Source organism: Lepidochelys kempii, chromosome 11 (genome assembly GCF_965140285.1).
Source record: "Lepidochelys kempii isolate rLepKem1 chromosome 11, rLepKem1.hap1, whole genome shotgun sequence".
In the NCBI taxonomy this organism is placed as follows: Eukaryota; Metazoa; Chordata; order Testudines; family Cheloniidae; genus Lepidochelys; species Lepidochelys kempii.
Window position 1 is genome coordinate 1,740,689 of NC_136390.1, and position 21,534 is coordinate 1,762,222.

Below are 21,534 nucleotides of genomic sequence, written 5' to 3' on the forward strand. Positions count from 1 at the left end.
TTCAGTTAATGCAACATCCATAAATTCCCGCCTGACACATCATTAACTCAGTGGCTTAGCCCCAGTTAATTGACTCCTGTTTGTAAAGAGCGCTGACAATGGAAAGTGCTGTCTAAGGGCTGCACACTGTTATTAGCTCAGGGAGGTTCCTTCCTGGTACCTTTGACTTCAGTTCCCATGCCGACAATTTCCCTGTTTTGCTGCTTTGTCCGTATACTTCTCATGGGCATGTGAATTTTGAGCAAGCACTTCAGGGTCGCCTGCATCAGTGCGGGTGGGCAGAGGAGGGGTGTCCCTGTGCAGAGCCTATGAAATTCCGCCCTTTTTGGCCCCATCTATCCATGAGATCCAGGTCACATCCATGTTTCAGTTCCTTTAACACCTCCCAACCTCCCCCTTGCCTTCCTGGCTACTATCTGCTTCCTCAATACACTTCTTGAGATGATTGCCCTGCAGATGTCAGTCCATGAATCAACTGACAGCTTTAACCCTTCGAACCCTGGCACTTTGCAGCTGGCTGGCCCAAGGAGGTCTCAGTGTTTGGGGTGTGTGGCACTGCGGGTGGCAACAGGTTAACAGACCCTCCGCTTATTTCAGGTGTTTTCTTGCCTGGAGATAGCAAAGGTTGATCCTCTTGTAGAACCAAAAGGGGCAAATTCCATGTGTGTCGGTTTGTTTTCATCCAAGCCTCTGCCCCTGATTTCACTATCAGCCACTGGGAGATGTGGGGCGGGCGGGTAGCAGCTGCGCTTTGCAGACTCCTACAAAGATCCATTTCCTCCTGCGTATTAAGGGGGCTTCTTCTGGAAAGGAGGGCACGGTGTATTCCTTGTAATATTACTGGGAGCCACCAGGCAGTGCTGTTACAGATATTCTGACAAGTTTCATTTACCTGACTGTAGGGACGGATAGATCTGGAGATGACAACAATGTTTGTTGTCAGCTGTGGTGCAGTTCTAAGTGGTTCCCTGCCGGAGTCTGAGTCTCCCTGCCTGAGAGCTCCTAGCTACACTCCCACGCCAAAGCCACTAATAACCCTCGGTGCCAAAGCCTCACATCCTGATTCAGTGCGATGCAGTGCTTCGTAAAGAGCAGTGGTATCTCAATGTGCATCAAGTTTCGATTTTACAGGGGTGTCCAGTCTATAGTAGGGTTTAAAACATGAAATCACCACCTTCTGGTGACACCTTCCGTCAGCTTGTGTGGCGAAGGCCGGTGAGGTCAATGGCTGATCTGTTGGAAGTCCGAGGGGGGAGAGTAGTGACTGACAGCTGCATGGGATACAGTGACAGACCTGTAAAGCACCCTGCATCCCAAAAGGCCCAAAGTGCTTTACAAACCATATGAATCAACTCCCTTACCCCCGGAGGGCAGCCTGTTGGGCAGTGCTAAATGCCCCAGCAGGGGAGTGGAGGGCAGGAAGTGAGCAGAATGCCTCACTCAGGGGGCTCTAGGGAAGAGGAATAGGATGACCAGAGCTGGAGTGGGGCCAGGACTCCGGGGTTAACACCCCAGCTCTCACAACGAGCATCTCTGGATCGTTAGTGACCTGTTATTAAACCTCAACATTACAGCTCGGAGCCAGAGGGAAGAGCATCACTGACCTCACTTTCTACAGCCCCCTGGGACTCCCATCCTGGCTCAGCCCCCCTGGCTTAGTTTATGGGACCAGAGAAGGGCAATGTTCAAGGTGCCATGGGCGCAGGCTAGATGTGAGATGCATCTGCTAAAACGGAGCTAAAGTGTGTGACTGGCTCTGAGCCGCCTGGCGGAGAAGTGCTGGAGGCAGGCAATGTATTCAGTATTCCTGGTTATGAAGGGTGGTGCAAACTCTCCTGGCAGAGCCGCTGGTTCCGGGGCCCTGGGGCAGATCTCCTGGGTGTCAGATGTTCAGTGGTGAGTAGCACCCTGCAATCTCATGGTGTTAAATCCACTTGGTGCTCCGGCACTGTGGATTTGCTCCCTTTTCCGATGGGCATTTCAGCGTCTCTGGTTGGGAAGCTAAAAGCTGATCTGGAGATCCTACCCTTCGCCCACCTCGTTCGCTGCCACCCTGCCCCTTGTGCCGTCATTGCACCAGTGCAACAGACCACGGCCTGCATTTGCAGCGTGGCACATGTGCCTTGCATGGGTGGGGATCAGCCCCATGCGGCCTCTCCAGCATGGGCATGCTGCCAGCTTTGCAGGCTGATAATGCTCACTAGCTCTCTCTGCTTGGGGGGATCTGCCTCAGCTTTGCATTCCCAGCCCCCCGCCTCGCTCTTCCCGGAGCCGTCTCCAAGCGCTGTGACACGCCCAGGGACTGGGCTGCAGCCTGACCCCGGGCAGTCTCTCTTGTCACCCCTCCATCTCCTGCTCAGCATTTCACACCCCGCCAGGGCCCTGCTGGTTTCAATAGCTGCTGTTCTCCTAAAGAAGGGCTGTAAAAGTGGAGCCCCAAAGAGACAATAAAGAGGGCTGAGTGGAGATGAAGGGGGAATCAAACAGTGCGTGCCCTGTCCCTGCCATGCAGGGAGACGAGCGCGCCGGGTTCTCAAAGACTCTTTTGTTCCTCTCCCTCCTGATTCAGCAGGGCCCTGCGATAAAGGGTGATTAGCGAGATAGCAGGCCCGGGGCCCCGCTCCGTGGGCTGCTGCCCTTATCGCAGACTTTGGCAGCTGGGGGTAATCAAATACACTTCACGCTAATCAAGGAGTTTTCATTTCGCTAACGGAATCGATTTTAATCGCCAAACGAGCCCTGATAACGACACTGCCAGTTTAATATCAGCTGGGCAATAAAACCATTATTGGACAACCAGGCGATGACAGCGACACTTAGCGCTCCGCACCCCCTGTTGTGCCCCGGGGCCGGGGGGCACTGCATCGCCAGCCTGCGCCGGGGTCCTCTGGGGAGCCCTGCTGGCTCTTGGGGGCTGGGATGTGGCCGGGCAGGGGCTCCATGGGGAGCAGCATTGGCTACCAGGGAGAGGCCTCGTTTCCCTGGGACTGCGCCAGGTGTTCACACACGCGCTGCTCAGCTTCTGCTCCTCCGAAGGGAGAGCGTCCCCTAGCGAACCACCACGTCCTCCGGCACATGGGCTGGCCAGTGGGGCCTGGCCCCCGGGGCTGGCCCTGCTCATCCCGGGAGAGCTCCACCCAAGCTGGTTTGGGTGCAGACAGTCTCGGCAGCAGAATCCCAGCTGGGACGGGGCCAGTTTGCTGGGCCAGGGGCCCCAGCACGGTCTGGCCTTGCGTGACTTCCCCTTTCTGTGCCCCTCGGCGGGTCTGCGATGAAGCGACCCTCAGTGCCCACATGCTACGAATTCTCCTCCCCACGGGCGGCAGGCACAGTAGGCCAGGGGAGGCCAAGTGTGGCCCCGCCCATGCTTCTCCCTGTGGCCCCGCCCATGCGGCTCCTCTCCCCATCCCCCCCACCTTTTCGCCTCCCCCCCGCAACCCCCCGCCCACTGCTTGTGCCTCTTCACCCCCAGAGAGGCAGAGAGGTGCAGGCGGTAGGCAAGGGGTCTAGGGTGGAATAGGGGCGGAGCGGGGAGCGGGGTCTGGGGTGGAATAGGGGTGGAGCGTGGGCGGGGCTTCGGAGGGTGAGCGGGGGCAGGGCAGGGGGCGGGGCCATGGTTCAGGCACTGGTGGCTCCTCCCACTTCTAGGGAGCTTCCAGCTTTCAGGCCCAGGCTCCCGCCTGCCTGTAGTGACGTCCCGCACCCAGGCTGTCCCGCCACCCGCACTGTCCCTCCGCCCAGGACACTTCTTCCATCTTCAGGAAGCGCCTGCCCCCCTCCTGCTCTCACCCCCGCCCAAAGGGGCATCAGGCTTCCCTCGCCCATGCCCTCCAGCCAGCCACCATCTCCCCCGAGTGCCCACCTGTCAGCTTAGCAAGGGCGTCCCGTCTGCCCCATCCTCCCGCCTCGCCTAACCCTGGGTCACCTCAGCGAAATGCCTCCTGGCTCAGCCTTGTCTTCATGGGACACGGCTCCCGAATTCCTGCTGCCCAGCCCCACCTCGTGCCCCGCGCCCTTTCCCCAGCAGCCCCGTCTGCTCCCCCGCTGCCGTGTCTAGCCATGGCCCTTAGCTAGCGCCTGCTGCTGGGGGGTGGGGAGGGGGGCTGAGCACCTTCCACTCTTTAGCGGCTGCCCCCTCGGGTGCCCCCCTGCAGGGCAGAGCAGCGTGAGCATCCGACCGAGCCCTGCCCAAGGTCAGGTGCGGTAAAGCAGGGACTTGGCCCTGGGTCCAGCCGCCCGCTGACCTGTGCCCGCTCGTTGCATTTCAGCCACTCCGCAGTCCGGCCTGATGGGCAAATGCCGCCGGCCCCGCACGGCCTTCACCAGCCAGCAGCTGCTGGAGCTCGAGAACCAGTTCAAGCTCAACAAGTACCTGTCCCGGCCTAAGCGCTTCGAGGTGGCCACGTCGCTGATGCTGACCGAGACCCAGGTACCGTCCCTGTGCGGGCGGGGGAGGGGCGGGAGTCGCCCACTGGCCTCCCTCTGCACCTACGGGCGAGGGGCGGAGCCGATGGGCCCTGGGCTCCCGTCCTGCAATGGTGACCCCAGAAGATTTGGCTCTTTTACTGGCACAGCGACTCCATCCAGAAGCCAGTCAGCCAGCGGCAGGGCCCGTCCCCGCGCTGTGCTCCGGGGCTGCTGGTCTGGCACCCTGGAGGCGTGTGCCCTGTTCTGGGACCCTGGGCTGATTCTAGCCCCTCTTGTCTGCGGGCGTGTGTGTGTCCCCTACAAAATGCTGTATCCCTAAGACTCAGCTCCTGGGGCCCCTCCTAACCCCAACCTCCAGGGCAGCCGCGCTCCCCACATTCTAGCGCTGGGGCTACTGGAATCCCACCCCGTGACCCTGATTCTCCGCGACACCGTGTCTGTGCTTGGAGTGGGCATTGGGGGCTGGTAGTTAAGGCGGCTTTAACCTTTCTGCTCCCTGTATTCTAGGGCAGTGTGGGCATCTGCCCAGCCCCCAGTGTAAGTTAGAGCAGCCTCAGAGCTGCTCTAAATGTCTCCCCAGTGCCCGGTGGACCTAGGAGGCAAAGGGCAGCTGTAGCGTGGAGCACTCTGGCCATGCCCTTGATCCACCCCGTATACCGGGGGCTGGGAGCAGGGCAGTTATAAACCCTTTATACCAGCTTCTGGTGTGTGTGTGTGGGGGGATCCTCAGGGGGCTGTCTGTGCCTACTCCGGAGCCCCTTTACACTCCCAGAAAGGCGTAACTCAGGATCCGACCCAGCAGCCTCATCCTGGGAGGAGAGCACCTGTCAGGGAGGGCGCCCACGCAGCTACATGGAAATAGGTATTTCAGATCCTTCCCTACCATCAGTCATGTGACTCCCCCCTGCCCCGGTCTCTTGGCACTCGACTGGAGAGGGCCCCGGGGCAGGGGAAAGGGGATTTGGCCTCAGGACAGTCACCCGCTGCTTCCCTTCCTTCAGCCAGAGAGCTGCGGGCTCTGGGCTCAGCTCCTCAGCTAGGCAGGGCGGGGTCAGGTCAGTGCTTGGCTGCGAGACCTCGGAGGAAATGTCAGAGTGCTGCAGCAAAGGGTGGCAATGAATGGGTACAGGCTGCTCTTGGGGTGGACCCCAGAGTGGGGTGCTGTACTGAAGGGATTGGGTGGGGTTATCCCTGGAGGGGGTGATCTCCAGGGCACATGACCCGGGAGGGGGTGATCTCCAGGGCAGGTGACCAGGGAGAGGGTGATCTCCAGGGCGGGTGACCCGGGGGAGGGGGTGATCTCCAGGGCGGGTGACCAGGGAGGGGGTGATCTCCAGGGCGGGTGACCAGGGAGGGGGTGATCTCCAGGGTGGGTGACCCGGGGGAGGGGGTGATCTCCAGGGTGGGTGACCCAGGGGAGAGGGTGATCTCCAGGGCGGGTGACCAGGGAGGGGGTGATCTCCAGGGCGGGTGACCCGGGGGAGGGGGTGATCTCCAGGGCAGGTGACCCGGGGGAGGGGGTGATCTCCAGGGCGGGTGACCCGGGGGAGGGGGTGATCTCCAGGGCGGGTGACCAGGGAGGGGGTGATCTCCAGGGCGGGTGACCCGGGGGAGGGGGTGATCTCCAGGGCGGGTGACCAGGGAGGGGGTGATCTCCAGGGCGGGTGACCCGGGGGAGGGGGTGATCTCCAGGGCGGGTGACCAGGGAGGGGGTGATCTATTAATTTGTTCGGCCCCTTGGGGTAGGGACTCTCTCACCGGGTGTCGGTCAGCGCCTGGCCCAGCAGGGCCTGGCTCTGTGCTCCTGGCAGTATAAGGTGTCTCAGTGAGAAACAAGGAAGCGTGTGCCGTGCCCCGCCCCGGGGCTGGTGGTTGTCAGCGCTGGGAGAGGCTGCCCCCGGGTGCAAGGCTGGGGAAGCTCTATAGTCGCCCTCCTGTCGGTCTTCTGCAGGTGAAGATCTGGTTCCAGAACCGCAGGATGAAGTGGAAACGCAGCCGGAAAGCCAAAGAGCAGGTGGCCCAAGCCGAGGCCGAGAAGCAAAGAGGGGTCAGCAAAGCTGCCGAGAAGCTGCTGCCCAGCGAGCCGCAGCGGCAGGAGGAGGGCCCTGGATTTAACAGGCACGGTGCGAGCGTGGAGATCCTGCACCGCCGTGCCGCAGAGCTCGGCTACAGCCCGGGCTCCTCGTGCTCCGGGGAGGAAGAGGAGCGCTTCAGCTCCACAGACAGGAAGATCGGCTCAGCGTTATGAAAGGCAGCCCCGGGCGATCACCCCAGGAAACAGAGCAGGGAGAGCAGCCCGGAGCCGGGGCGAGGGGGCCGGGGCCAGCCAGATGGAGCCGGCTCTGGGGCCACCTCTGCTGCTAGCAGACTGAGAGACCCAGCCCAGGCCGCGGCACTGGGGAGACTCTGCGGCACCTGCCCGTCTCCTTTAATTTATGTGTGTTTGGATTCTATTTAACTCGTAATTATTCTGTCAGTGTGTACTGGGGGGCTGGGGGCAGGGGGGGCTGGACTGAGACCCCTCCCCCGCGCTTCCCCCATAAAGATGTTTGCTACAGTGTATCAGCAAGCTGGTGCTTTTCCTTGCAAGGGGGCCAAGACCAATAAATACGGGGTATGGCCCCTCCTTTCCCCCCACCACGAGCGGCTCTGCTGAGAGCCGGGGGTATGGGTCTCACAGACGAGGGTGCAAGGGCAGGCCTGGAGGGGGCAGCGCTGGACAGGCCTAGATCAAAGCCTCTGCCGGGTGCTGAGTGAGGAGGCCCTGGCTGGTGGACATTAACATGCCCCCCAGGAGGGAGCCCCGGCCCCATGCCACCGCACTCATCCCCCGCCCTGTGTGGGACACCCCCTGCCCTTTTCCTGACCCACATTCTCCACAAGACCCGCAGCGAATTCACGGGAGAGAGAGCCCAGGGCTCCTTGTTTTGCATTTTGACTCCTCTCAATGCATTTCTGACCCCTAGAGAGCAGTGGCTGGCCATGGACTCCTTAATGCTTTATGGTGCAGATCCACGGCCAGTGCCCTGCTGGCTGCCGGAGCTGCTGCAGGGTCAGTTTCTTGTTGCCTGCACATGGAGAAGGGGGTTTGATCAATGAGCTGCAGGATTTGGTCCTTACTGATGCATGCAAGGAAGTATCTGCTCACCCTGACTTCCCTTCGCATTGGCTGTGAGCCTAGGAACCCTGCTAGACAGTGTATGCAGAGGGTAACGCAGACCCTTGGTGTGCCGGCACCGAGGTGGGTATCATCTGCCCCAGGGTCAGAGCCACGGAGGGACAACTACACCACTCTCATTTTGCCAATTCTAAGGGCTCTGCAGCAATGTATCAAACGCTGGAAGGTAACCAGTCTCCCGTGCTGCCAGCCCTTACCCAGCCATGCAGCTAACCAACTACCCCAGCCCCTACCCAGCCATCCAACTAACCAGCCACCTGTCCAGCCATCCCCTAACCAGCCATCCAACCAACCAATCACCTGTTCTGCCAGCTCCTACTCAGCCATCCAACTAACCAATCGCCTGAGCTGCCACCCACTACCCAGCCATTCAACTAACCAATCACCCATCCTGCCAGCCCCTACACAGCCATCCAACTAGCCAACTGTTCATCTTGCCAATCCCCATTGTGACGGATCCCTGGGGTGCAACCTGAACTGTGGGACTGCTGAGCCCCTGTCCCACCAACCTGGGCTGGCCCTCACACTGTGTGATGCTAACCTCAAGTTGCAGACCTCTGACAGGCACTGCACTCACACAGCCATCCACACCCAGCTGAGTTACAGCCACTCATGGACCATCAATAGGGAGGCTCCAGCCAGTTCCCCCGCTCCACAGCCTTGCACCTCAGAACGGTACCGACTTGCACTGTGCAGAAGTCTGGCCAGTGTAAGTCCATTTGCTAGTTCGCCAAACCGACAACCGGGTACTGGACGTGCAACCACCCTTGTAACCTGAGCTGAGATTCCCCAAGTGCTTCCACCGAAACACACGGCTTTAGGTCAAATGTCAAACAGGGTTATTAACTCCAGACAGAGAGACTGTACGGCATTCTAAGTGGTAGGTCAGAGATCCTTACCTCAGAAATAAAAATAGAGACGCGCATTCTAAATCCCAAACTTTTAGTCTAACAAAGAGTTGAATCATGCAGCTTTTCTCACCCTGACAGATGGCACAAGCAGGTCACAGTTCCTCAATACACGGGCTGGGACTCCCTTCCAGCCTGGGGACAAACTTCCCCAGTTCAAAATCTTTGTCCTCCAGATGTTCTTCCAGGTGTTGTGTTGAGGTTGGGTTGGGGGTGGGGGGGAGATGCCAAGTGATGATGTCACTTCCCCTCTTTTATACTTTCTTCGAGCTTGCTGGAACATCTTTGCTGTGATGTGGGGGTCAGGCAGTCCCTATTGGTCAAGCAGTCTCCATTGCATCTGGAGTGTGACACTGAAAATCAGCCTGCCCCACATCATGTGCAGCACAGGCCGCTGGACCCCTGACGGAGTTCAGCACCTCCCCACCGCCCCTCGCACACCCTTTCTGGTTGTAAATCATCCACTAGCTAAACCGAAGCAAAGCCCCACAGTGGGACAGCCCCAGGGAGCCCGTCCTAGCCAGCCCTGGGGAGCCCACAGTGGGACAGCCCTGGGGAGCCCCACACACTCTGAGAGCTCAGCCCCAGGGCACGGGCTGCGGAGAGGACCCCCGCACACTCCCTGGAGCTCTGTGTGTGGGTCTCGAGCTGGGCATGCAGAGTGAGGAATCACTTTTGAAGTGCTGGTCTGCCCGCCCGTCCCTCCCAGCCCCCGGAGGCAGGCGAGTCAGTTGCTCCCCCGTCAGACAGGTGCAGCAGGGGGCAGTGGCTTGCCCCAGCTGTGAGTGGCCGCACTGGTACCCCTGACTGTCCTCCCTGGGGGAGGCGATTTCTCCCTTCCCCCCTTCCAGACCCATGCCCAGGAGGGCCCAGCCAGCCTGCCCGCAGAGCAGCGCCGAGCAGCCCCTGGCCAGGCTGCCAGTGACTGCGGCTCTAATGCAGACAGCCTCATGTGCCAGGCCCCTTCTCCCCACCTCGGAGCCCCAGAGAGGGATCCAGGCGCCCTGCAGTGGCCCACGCTCCTTGTTGCAGCCCCAGAGAGCGGTGGCTGCTGGGGGAGGGGGAGTGTGGTCTGCCGGGGGGCTGCGTGGGGCAGGCGCGGGGAGAGAGGCCGAGTGCGGAGGTAGAATGTGAATGCGTGAGTTCATGGGGAAGGGGAGACCGGATGGGAGGGAGAGGAGCTGAGGAGGAAGGAAGGAAAAGAAGGAAGAGGAACGCAAGGAGCGCTGGAAAGGACAGAGGCAGGAGATGTGGGAGGCAGGCCGGGCTCTGTAGGTCATGGGGTTAGGGCACAATGCGGGAGCCGGCTGCATGCGGGTCCTGCTTATACATCTTGTCCCAGCTCCATCTCTCCTGCCTCGCTCTCTTTTTACCCATCAGTCCTGCAGCTGGCAGATCAACCTTCCAGCCCAGGCTCCGGGCTGAGAGCGTCCACTCGCTGCCCTGACACGTCCCCTGCGGGTTCTGCAGCCTCCAGCTGTCTCGCTTGCACCTGGTACCCTGCAGGAGGCTCAAAGACTGGCAAAGGTTTGCACCGAGACCCCTGGGTGCCCAAGCACCAGGCTCTGCTGGAGGCTTATCCCAGCGATGGGAAAGCGGGATAGGGGCACGGGGGCGCTGGAGCAGGGAGTGCTTGGTGGAGCAGCGCATCCACACAGAGCTGAGATGAGGTTTGAACGAGCCTCATCCTGATCCTTGTGACCTCCAGGTCCAAGTGCAAACCCCAGCCTGTCCCAGTAACAGCAGCAAAGGGGAACCCAAGGGGGACAGTGGAGGACATTGAAAAATCAGTCTAAGCCTTGCAATGTTTGTCAGGCCCTCTCTAGCCCAGTGCCTGCCTTTCGGTGGGAATGACTAGCTAGCCAGCTGTCTGCGTGGGGCAAGCGTGACCCATGGTGGCTGCCTGGAAGTACTGCAGATCTGCATGCCCCATTTGTAGCCTGCCTAAGCCCCTTGGGTTATTAGTGGGCCTGGTCCTCCTGGCCCGGGGGCACCTGGGATGCTGCACAGCTGGAAAGAGCTGACAAGATAAAGCAAAACCTTGGTGTTCCCAGCAGCAGCAGGGGTCTGAGGGAGCAGGGTTCCATGGGGGCGGCTGCTCCCGCGCCCCACCGACAGGAAGGTGGAGCTCACACGTCACCAGAGAGCCTGGCAGGGCAGGTGTTTGCTGCAGGGTCCTTTGGGGGGTGCCCCTAATAACAGACACCTCAGTGACAAGGGCTCTGTGAAGGCCTGACTAGAACTGAGGAGCCTAGGGGAAGTGGGCAGCCTTGCCCTACACCCAGCATGGGGCAGTGTCCATCCCAAATGCCATAAGCCCCGCCAGGGCTGCAGGATAACGTGAAGCACTCCCACCTCAGCACAGGCTTGTGCAGGAGACCAAGGCGGGGGCACCACAGTAAGGAGCGATGCAGACATATTGGTCAGCTCTCAGCCTAGAACCCAGGACCTTCTGCTCCAGGAACCTAGGCCCCAGAGTTGCTGGGAAGACACCCCAGCAGCAGCTTTAGTCAGCCACAAGGTGACACAGTCCCATGGTGTGCAGCAAGGTTAACGTTCGCTCCAGGAGAGGGGACACAGCCCAGCCTGTACACGGCCTGGGGCAAAGAATGAGGGGCCTGGACCCATCATGATGGGCTCTCCGGAGGGATGGCAAGAGATGAATGGAGTGAGAGAGGGACGGGGGAGGGACAGAGGATTGTAATGAGGTGCAGGATGCGAGGGAAGGAGAGAACGAACAAGGGAAATACAGGAGGATTAACGATCACAGGGCAAGGGAAGAGTGGGCTAGAAGATGAATGCTGGCAGGATAGCCAGGAAAGGAGCAGGCCCCGGCGTCTGAGCAGGACTGTCACACTTGCTCCGCTGGGGGCACCCTGATCCCCTCTGCACGGAGTATCTGGCACGGGCAGCATGGAGCCTGGGGAGAGCAGAGGGTGTGGCGGGGGGGGGGGGGGGGTCTGCCCATGGGTTCTTGTGGGCATTTTGCCTCCCATAATAAGGCCGTAAGAGGTGGATGCCTTCCCCTTGGGCTGTCCCTCCTCGCAGACCCCAATTCATCTCCCTCCCTCCCGCAGCACCTGTAAACCCCTGGAGCTGCAGCCTTACAGGAGCTCCCAGTGACTTGGGGGAGTTCAGGGTCCCCTGCAGAGAGAGACGCAGGCCCTGCCTCCGGAGCACTGAGCCTGGGCGAGACGCATCGCACCATTCCCAGCCCTGCCAGCCCGGCGCTGTGGCCTGGGGTTTGGGTAGGTCTGTGGCCTTATACGCATCCCTCCTGACGTAAGACACAACTTCCTGTAACTCCAAACCAGCACTGTGCCTTGGCACAGCGGGCACCATGGTCTAGGGCTGAATGAGGCCAAGCGAGAAGGGGAGAGAGCAGGAGATGGGGCTGGCTGGCCGGCCAGGAGAGCAAGGACGTGGGAATGAGCCGGAGAAGAAAGAGGGAGCATGCTCCAGGACGAGATGGGAGGCGGGGAGGCACGTAGGGATGTCACAGGTTTAAAATGTTCACCTTGATGGGCCGTGACAGGTTTAATTTCCAAAGTACAACCATTAAAGTGATGAATGGGAGGCGTTAATCTTGCGCCGAGTGTGTTTGGGGCCTTTGCTGCTGTGAAAAGGGTTTATTTTGCTGCTGTTATTTATGAGGCTGTTTCTGCAGGATCCGGGCACACATCCAGTTCGGGGGGGATGAGGGGAGGGGACGCTCTCGATGTCTTGGGGGAGATGGGGGCTGATTTACAGCCACTTATCCGCATGACTCATGATGTAAGCATAGACAAATGCCATTAAAGACACATTTCTCTCCTGCCGACCCCCTCTGTCCACATTGCCATGCAGGTCTCCAACCCGAGCGACTCTCTGCCAGGCCAAGGGCACCCTGGCCAGGCAGTACCGACTCAAAGGCCTCTGCTAACCCCACCAGGGACAGGAGATCCACCCAGCCCTACCACTGCACTGGGCCTCCCCTTTGGAAAGCGTCTCGGGTTGGGCCTGGAGATGTTCTGCGACGTGTTAAAGGCCAGTTACCTGAGCTTGCAGGACACGGTATTGGCCTGTGAAAAGCAGGATGGGTGGGGGAGGGAATCCCCATTGCCCACCTGCAATGGGGTGCAATACGTGTGGCCCCTTCCCTGGGAACTCTGTCCTGTCACGTTCAGTCTGCCTTTGGGGAGCCACTTTCAACCCCTGCCCCCAAAGAGCTCAGAACCTCACTATCAGCTAAGGGAGAACAGGGGAGAGGCAGACAGACCGCGGTTTTCAGGGAACCAATGAGCCAGTATTGGTCAGCATGATTGGCAGCGGTATGAGTGCACCAGCAACCTCAGCTCTGTTAATTATTGATACCACTGGTCAAGCGGAGCCAGGAAACAAGGCTGGATAGACCATTAGTCTGATCTGATTCGGCAGGAGACAGGGCTGCTGCTCCAGATAGACCAACTAATTTGAACCAACCAGGAGAGACAGGAGTCAGGGTCAACCACCTAGATGGACCATTAGTCTCATCTGATATGGGCACCAACTTCAAGGGGCCCTTGGGCTGCTCTAGTCCATGCAGGAGACAGTGATGGGACCAGATGCTCTGTTGGCTTCTTAATGATGAGAGGGTCAGAAGGGGAATGTGGCCGGCTGGCAGCCCCGCTGCTGTGGAAATCCCTCCATTCTCCCATCCCATCCCAGGCCAGAGGCTCCGGACATCACTGGGCCCAATTCCCACACCACATGGCCTGCCTGGACTCCCCAGAGCCAGCTTAATAGCCAGCCCCACACAGGGCCATGGGGCTTGAGGCCCCACCTGGGTGACGCAGTGCTCTCATGCCTGGAACTAGCTACCCCGCAGTTCCTAACTCCCTCTGCCCCTCCCCCACTACTTCACCCCCCCCCCGCCCCTCCAGCCCCCTCTCCCTCAACCCCTAACATCCCTTCCCCATGCCCTCCGCCAGTCACCCCTGCTCCTTCACCCCCGCCCCGAACTCCCCCAGCCCCTCCCCAGCTCCCCCCACTGCTTTACCCCCCCAAGTCTAACAACCCTCCCCCCACGGCCCCCAGCTCCCCCAGCCCCTCCCCAGCTCTCCCCACTGCTTCACCCCCCCAACATCTAACACCCCTCACCCCATGGCCCCCAGCTCCCCCCACTGCTTCACCCCCCAACGTCTAACACCCCTCCCCCCACAGCCCCCAGCTCCCCCCACTGCTTTACCCCCCACGGCCCCCAGCTCCCCCAGCCCCTCCCCAGCTCTCCCCACTGCTTCACCCCCCCAACGTCTAACACCCCTCCCCCCACGGCCCCAGCTCCCCCCACTGCTTCACCCCCCCAACATCTAACACCCCTCCCCCCACGGCCCCCAGCTCCCCCCACTGCTTCACCCCCCCAACGTCTAACACCCCTCCCCCCACAGCCCCCAGCTCCCCCCACTGCTTTACCCCCCACGGCCCCCAGCTCCCCCAGCCCCTCCCCAGCTCTCCCCACTGCTTCACCCCCCCAACATCTAACACCCCTCCCCCCATGGCCCCCAGCTCCCCCCACTGCTTCACCCCCCAACGTCTAACACCCCTCCCCCCACAGCCCCCAGCTCCCCCCACTGCTTTACCCCCCACGGCCCCCAGCTCCCCCAGCCCCTCCCCAGCTCTCCCCACTGCTTCACCCCCCCAACATCTAACACCCCTCCCCCCATGGCCCCCAGCTCCCCCCACTGCTTCACCCCCCAACGTCTAACACCCCTCCCCCCACAGCCCCCAGCTCCCCCCACTGCTTTACCCCCCACGGCCCCCAGCTCCCCCAGCCCCTCCCCAGCTCTCCCCACTGCTTCACCCCCCCAACATCTAACACCCCTCCCCCCACGGCCCCCAGCTCCCCCCACTGCTTCACCCCCCAACGTCTAACACCCCTCCCCCCACGGCCCCCAGCTCCCCCCACTGCTTCACCCCCCAACGTCTAACACCCCTCCCCCCACGGCCCCCAGCTCCCCCCCACGTCTAACACCCCTCCCCCCAGCTCCCCCCGCAGCGCTCGGCGGCCCGGGGTGACCAGCCCCCAGGGGCGCTGCGGCCGGGGCGGGGCGGGGCGGGGCGGGGAGTCTCTGCGCTGCCCCCTGGCGGCTGCTCCTGCCGCGGCGCGATTCGCCTCCTGCTCGCCGGGCCCCTCCCGGCCGCCGTCGTTGCTCGGGGCGACGCCGCCGCCGCGTCCAGTTTCCATAGAGACGGCAAGATGGCGGCGTGCGGGGTCCCGCGGCGCTGAACCCCCGCCCCTCCCCCCTCCTGAGGTACCCCCGCCCCCGCCCGGGGATCCCACTGAACCCCCGCCCCCCGGGGAGCCCCAGGTACCCCTCCCCCCTCCTCAGGTGCCCCACCCCCACTCCAGGACCCCAGTGAACCCCCGCCCCCCGGGGAGCCCCAGGTACCCCTCCCCCTCCTCAGGTGCCCCGCCCCCACTCCAGGACCCCAGTGAACCCCCGCCCCCCGGGGAGCCCCAGGTACCCCTCCCCCCTCCTCAGGTGCCCCGCCCCCACTCCAGGACCCCAGTGAACCCCCGCCCCCCGGGGAGCCCCAGGTACCCCTCCCCCCTCCTCAGGTGCCCCGCCCCCACTCCAGGACCCCAGTGAACCCCCGCCCCCCGGGGAGCCCCAGGTACCCCTCCCCCCTCCTCAGGTAACCCCACCCCCACTCCAGGACCCCAGTGAACCCCCGCCCCCCGGGGAGCCCCAGGTACCCCTCCCCCCTCCTCAGGTGCCCCGCCCCCACTCCAGGACCCCAGTGAACCCCCGCCCCCCGGGGAGCCCCAGGTACCCCTCGCCACCTGGACAGGGACCCCCACCCCGGGAGCTCACACCCCAGGACCGCACTGTTTTGGTAGCACCTGCCCAGAGCACTGTGCTCCCTGCAGGCTGCCAGGGCCCTGACCAGGACCCACGAGGGGAGCCCTGCTCCCGCGCCCAACTTGCCGGGTGTCGAGGGTGGGAGCCTGGGGGGGCCCCCTGGCCGGACCGGAGCGAGCATGGGGGAACAGCCTGGCCCCGGGCAGTGGTTCAAATGGGGCTTGTCGGTCCCGTTCAGCCCATTTCCCGGGCCTGGCTGTTCCCTGCGGGACGTTCCCTCAGGACGCAGGAACAACCTGCCCCCATTTGTTCCAGGTGCCTGATGCTCGCTCAGATGCCCAGGGGGCTGCCAAGCTCCGACTCCGGCCAGAGACTTGGGTGCAGCAGCATCAGGCAGGTGAGTGGCTAAAGCCAGGGGCCTTCAGGGACATTCTCATTGCTACTTGCCTGTTTCATGGAGCCCTATAACTTCTGTGGGTTTTCTGGGGAGGCCACTGCGTTGTCGTGAAACCGGGTGATGAAAGCCATCCAGCAACCCTCGGGGCTGAGCTGTAGGATGGATGGACCCTCGCCCCCCTTGTAGCAGTTGGAGATCCCAGCACAGGCAAGTGACCAGTATGAATGACTTCTCCCTCATCCTTCAGGAAGAGCCAATGTCTGCACTGAGGCCTCCCGAACGCTCTGCGAGGAAGGCCAAGGAGAAGAAAGGCACTTTCTGGGGCATTGAAGTGGCAGAGGCTCTCCACTGGCATGGCTGGGAGCTGGGAAAGGAGTTTACCAAACATTTATCCTTGAAAAATGTTCACGTGAAAACCCAGAAGCTGAGTTACAGGTAGGTGGGGGGAGGGGAGATCCCCCTCACTAGTGGGAACAATCCATCCCCATCCCTCCTACCATGCTGATACCCTCATGGACCCTTCCATGGGTCCCTTCTGCCCCTTCTCCCATTTGCTGTGGGATGGAGAATGGGCATTCCGAATCGCAGGGCAGGGCTGTGCTCTTTGCTTCAGGGCATGCCCCATCTGAAACGTGCCAATGTGGGTACAGACAGCTTTGTTTCTGGCAATAGGTGTTCAAGTGAAATGGCTTTTTTCTTTAAAATAATACTTCTGCCCTTGAGCTGTTTCTAACCCAAAGGAGAATCAGCTTCCAGTGGGGATAGAAACTCAGGCAGGATGTGTATTAGGTTCTCGCTGGTGTGGCCTGGAACCAGTGCATCTGGTAAGCCCACCACTCCCGGATGCCTTGAGACCATCTCAGCTCTGACTGTCATGCTTCTGCCCTTTGCAGCTTTATAAGTCATGCTGGGTTGCCTGGGGGGGGGGTAGTGCAAAAATATTATTCAGGGAAGGAAAGGGGTCTAGTGCTTAGAGATGGGAATTGTCAGGACACCAGGGGTTTGTTTCTGCTTCTGCTGCTGATTTGCTGGGTGACCTTGGACTCAAGTTTTGAAAGTGGCCTTTAATTTTGGGCTCCTTAAGTATTTGGATGCTCCTCTTCAGATACCCGGGGCCTGATTTTTTTCAGGGGTGCTGAGCAACTGCAGCTCCTGCTGCCTTTGGTTGGAGTTTGGGTGCCCAGGATTCCTGAGGATGAGGTCTAAAGGTTTTCAATCTGGACACCTGAAATTAGAGGCTGGTTTTGGAGACACTGTCCTTAGCATCTCCGTGCCCTGTTGAATGGGGTAATGCTGCTTCCCTGCCTGCCGGGGGGAGGTGAGAGTGAGGAAGGTGATACGAAAGGGTAAAAGTTATCATGGTTGGGGTAATTGACCCAGGTGCTGACATCATCTCCTCTGATGGCTCTCTTGTTTTGATTTGATTTTCTAGACCTCCTGCCACAAGATTTTTCATCACTGTTTTCCCACAACCGATTGTCCTGAGCCCTGGGATGTCCTTAACTCTTCCCATCATTTTCCGCCCCTTGGAAAAGGTAAAACAATACCTCCCACAGCCCTTTCTGCTGCTTATATCACATCTGCATCCAGGCGAGACTCTGGGAAGGGAGAGAATTGGCCGTGGGGGTCAGCAGATCCCTTTCTCAGATGTCCTTTTTGGTTTTTTAGGGTTTTTTTTTAATTTATTGAGCAAATACATCACGGGGGGAAGGTGCTGAAATGGCAGCCCTGGAGACCAACAGCTTCTGTCCATCCTCAGAATGGGTACAGCTTGGGCAGCAGCACGGTAACTTTACACCCCATGCTAGTATGCCTCAGGCCTGCCCTGAAGGGACCTCCTATGGAGGGAGCATGGCTTCTCTGCAGAGTTTGCCAACACACGATTTCCACAGGGTACAGTCTCTGTATCTTACACATTGCCTCTCCCTTCTCAACTCAGTGATGCTTGAGTTGACAATCCCTTGTTGTCCATATGGGGCCTGGAACTGGGAGGGTTTAGTGAAGAACCCTTGATTCTGGAACTCACTTTCCCCCTTGGCCCGACAAAGCCTGAGTCCACTGACCTTCTGGGCACAGTGCGTGGGCTGTCAATTGGCTGCAGGACAGGTCGAGTGGCAAGAACCTCTCCCCACTTTTTTTTCCAGTCGACTGGGGAATTCATTTAGTCTCATTTTGGTCGTGTGTTAATCTTGATTATTATTGTGTGCTTTTATGTGTATTGTCCATGCGCTGGGACTAGAGAGATGGTGATGGGGCGGTGTGTGTGTGGAGTGCATGTTAAATAAAACAAAAGTCAGGGATTCAAAGTGCTGGTTCCCACAGCATCTATAACTTGGCCAAGGTGCACAGCTACTTTATATAACTCTATGTACTATGAACTTGTATGTTGTGGGGGCTCAGATATACGGTAGGAAGCCTTTCACCTGAGGGCATTGGTTCCACTCCGGCTTGAGTTTGGTGGACTGGCTGGCTTAGGCATTTGGGCAGGGGATATGGAACATTTCGCCTAGAAGTCTGTGTCTGAGTCAGGACTATGTCAGTGGTGACATGAAAGGTGTTACCTTCCGCTTCTGATTTGGTGGCCTGTGTGAAATGAGTTGATGGTCTCGTTCCATTTTCAGGTGGGCAGGGGTCCACATCACATCGTGCCACCTGTGCAATTGTCCGCCTGCTGGCAGAGACACCAAGGATTGACTGGGCCATAGAGAGTGGGGTGCCGTCTCACCTACACGAGTGTGGCCCGCTGGGGTTGTGGTGTGTGGAAGATGTGTGCCTTGCAGTTCCCTGTGCTGTAACTCTTCACTGGATAAACAGAGGCCATCAGTCTGCAACACTCAATCTGGCACCTTCCACCCACATAAATTGTAGCTAGGCCCCAGGCCAGCAAAGCACTTAGTCACATGCATAACTGCTTGTGCTAGAGGAGCCCCACTGAAGGCAAGGGGAGGTCTTGCAGGCTGAAATTAAGTACATGCAAAAGTGTTTTGCTGGATCAGGGTCTTAAAGAGGTTGAAAAAAGAAAACTGCCGGGAAGCAAACAAAGGTTAAATGAATGTATCTGGTAATTCAAACGCTGTGCTCTCTGGGGCTGCATGATTCACTTCCATGAGACAGTGATTGCCAGTCCCTAGCACCTCTCACGTCCTACCCTCCATCGTGCATACTCCATCACCAACACTCTTCCTAAGGTGCTGGAATGACAGAATCCCCTGTGCCCAGAGGAGGGTGAGTGGCCAGGGAAAGAGCCCCAGCTGGTGAGGTGGGAGCTGGGTCCTGTCTAACTGCCCAGCTCTCTCTCTCCTTATTTTTTGTGCAGAAGGAGTATGAAGACAGCATCTGCTTTGAAAAGCCTGAGGGTGAATTCTCTGTTGCCCTGCGGGCTACGCTTCCACGCCACAAGCTGCTCTTCCCAGACACCATCCAGCTGCCTCTCTGTGCCGTCCACGATTTTACAGAAGCCTTGTTTCCCCTGTGCAATGTTGGGTGAGTGAGTCTGCAAGGCTGCTGCAGGTTGAGCAGAACCACGTTCCAGACCTGCCAGGGCTGAGCCATCCTCTTTGTGCCCTTGGGCCAATTTGGCTTCTTTGGCTCGTTGTTTAGATCTTGCCACGATTCCCATTGTAGGCTGACATCATTCCTCTGGAAAGCCACCTCTGCAGTGCAAGACTTTCCAGGGTTAGGTTCTAAAGGGGAGGGCTCAGGGGTTGGGACTGGGATACGAGGCACCAGTTCGTTGCTGTGCACCAGTTCCACCTGATCAAGAGGACTGGCTGGCTCCAGAGGACGGAAGTGGGAAACAACCTTTCAGATCTAGGTCACTATTTTGTTAGGGGTTGTCTACACTTGAAATGCTACAGCAGGACAGCTGCAGCGCTTCAGTGTAGACACTACTGACACCGATGGGAGGGGTTCTCCTGTCGGTGTAAGTAATCCACCCCCTGAGAGGCGGTAGCTAGGTCAATGGACGGTTTCTGCTGTTGACCTAGCACTGTTTACACAGGGATTTAGGTCAGCTTAACTATGTCTCTCAGGGGTGTGGATTTTTCACACCCTTGGCTGACATAACTAAGCTGACCAAATTTTCTAGTGTAGCCTAGGCCTTTGTTGATTGAAAGGCTCATCTCTGTAGCCTGTTACCTGGCCTGGAGAATGTATTGGGAGGCTCTCCTACATTTTAAGGCCAGAAGGGACTGTTCTATCCAGTCTGACTTGCATAACAGGCCATGGGGGAGGATGCACTAGGTGAGCTCTCGAGGCCCCTGCCAGCCCCTATATTTCTGTGATTCTTCACAGGGCAGGTGTCTACATCACCCACCACCAGAGCACCAGGCACCCTGCTGGGAGTCTTGGCTAATGAAGCCCTGTAGACTGAACTCTCCTTTCACTTCTAGAAGTGGACTCTCCAGGGCAGGGCTGGGGCACGTTGGCAGGGCAGAGTGTGTGGGAAGCTTGCTGAACTGAGCCTGCTCTGTGAGTGAACAGATGCCTTCAGTCTCTAGGGCTGACAATCCAGCCTTAATTTCATCTAGTGAAAGAAGAGTGAAAGCCTGCTGGCCCTACTGCTGGCAGTTAGTGTCTCCTGTGCGGGCTGGGGTTCTGATGCTGGGAATGGTGGCAGGGAGATGCCCAGTTATCCAAGGGATCCAAACCTCCAGGGCACTCTAGTGTCTGTTCCTCAACACAGCCTTTCAACCGGGCCCAGTGGTCCGTAGTTCTGTCTTTCAATGTATCTGATTTGAAAAAGCGAATCCTGCTCCGGGGTCGAAGTGCTTTCTCTGTGAATCACACATAATAACTGTCTGTCCAAACAACCACATTTCCTACCCTCTCTGAACATTCCTCCCCTCCGATATCTGGCTAACAACCGCTTCTCTTTGTAATGCACAGGTGTGCCCGGGGAGGGGAGTGTTGGAGATCGCTGTACAATACATTTCACTGAGGCGTGAGGTTCCCCTCTGTTTGTGTGAGCAGGTCTCTGATTTCACTGTTCAGCCCCTGGGGTTCAGTTGCCTCCAGCCTCCATGTGTGCACCCCGATTTCCCCGTACACAAAGATTTGGGATCCTGAACAATGCCCAAACCCACAGAAAAGGGTGGAGATATTTGTTAGTAAATTCCCGCCCCTTCCTAGGGAGCAGGCAGATGGGCTGGTGGCTGAGCTTGTTCATTCAGCCCTTCTCCGAGTTTGCCTCTCATCCCCTAGCAAATGAGCAGCACAGAAATGACAGCAGGGCTTTCAGGACCGAGTCCGTTCTCTAGTGCATCACTTCCACGCTGAGGCAGACAGCATAGAAACTGCTGATTCTCAAAGAGGCTGAAGAGAGGTGGCTGAGAGAAAGGAAGGCAGAGAGAGTGAAGAGGAAAGCGTAGCAAGCATCGAGCACTGGTTGTGTGTTGGTATCCTCTGGCCCGGCGCCTTACGTCTGTGTTATCTATGCCAAGGACTGTCACTCGAGAATTGGACGGGTTAGCTCCTCGCCATGCTGCAGCGGCACACACAGTAACTGAACTGCTTTGTGCTTACATCATCTTTTCTTGAACTGGATGGGTGCCCCAGGGATGCTGTAAAGTGGGCTGACGGTTTCTCGGTACAAACCGGTTACTCTGGTGAGGGACTCAGCCACCTGAGGATGTCATCTAAGATAAGGAAACTAGGAGTCGTCATGGGTTTGATTATTTTTGAATGAAAGGGCAGTAGGCTCAGGGGGTGTCATACCAGAGAAGATCACCAAAGCAGTGGGAAGGGCTTGGTCAGAGGGCCAGCAGTGACAGGACATTCAGGGCAGGTATGGAAAGAGGGCTA

General features: G+C 59.1%; 2 protein-coding genes across 8 annotated transcripts in view; both read left to right on the forward strand.

Moving 5' to 3' along the window:
* Positions 1–6,924, forward strand: part of LOC140895243 (uncharacterized) — a 37,318-nt gene extending 30,394 nt beyond the window's left edge. The window contains exons 2-3 of the mRNA XM_073304678.2: positions 4,269–4,429; positions 6,380–6,924. Of these exons, the coding sequence (XP_073160779.2) occupies positions 4,269–4,429; positions 6,380–6,676 (458 nt within the window). The 3' untranslated portion in view covers positions 6,677–6,924. The remainder of the gene's footprint in view (positions 1–4,268; positions 4,430–6,379) is intronic.
* An 8,732-nt stretch (positions 6,925–15,656) lies between these two features.
* The window catches only part of CFAP65 (cilia and flagella associated protein 65), a 52,137-nt gene continuing 46,259 nt past the window's right edge, over positions 15,657–21,534 (forward strand). For 6 of the 7 annotated variants that reach the window (XM_073304873.2, XM_073304874.2, XM_073304875.2 and 3 more), the window contains exons 1-4: positions 15,657–15,732; positions 15,980–16,167; positions 17,165–17,267; positions 19,049–19,215. In XM_073304873.2, the coding sequence (XP_073160974.2) occupies positions 15,658–15,732; positions 15,980–16,167; positions 17,165–17,267; positions 19,049–19,215 (533 nt within the window). In that variant the 5' untranslated portion in view covers position 15,657. Of the gene's footprint in view, positions 15,733–15,895; positions 16,168–17,164; positions 17,268–19,048; positions 19,216–21,534 lie in introns of those variants that run through there. The other variant, XM_073304872.2, reaches the window with a different exon arrangement.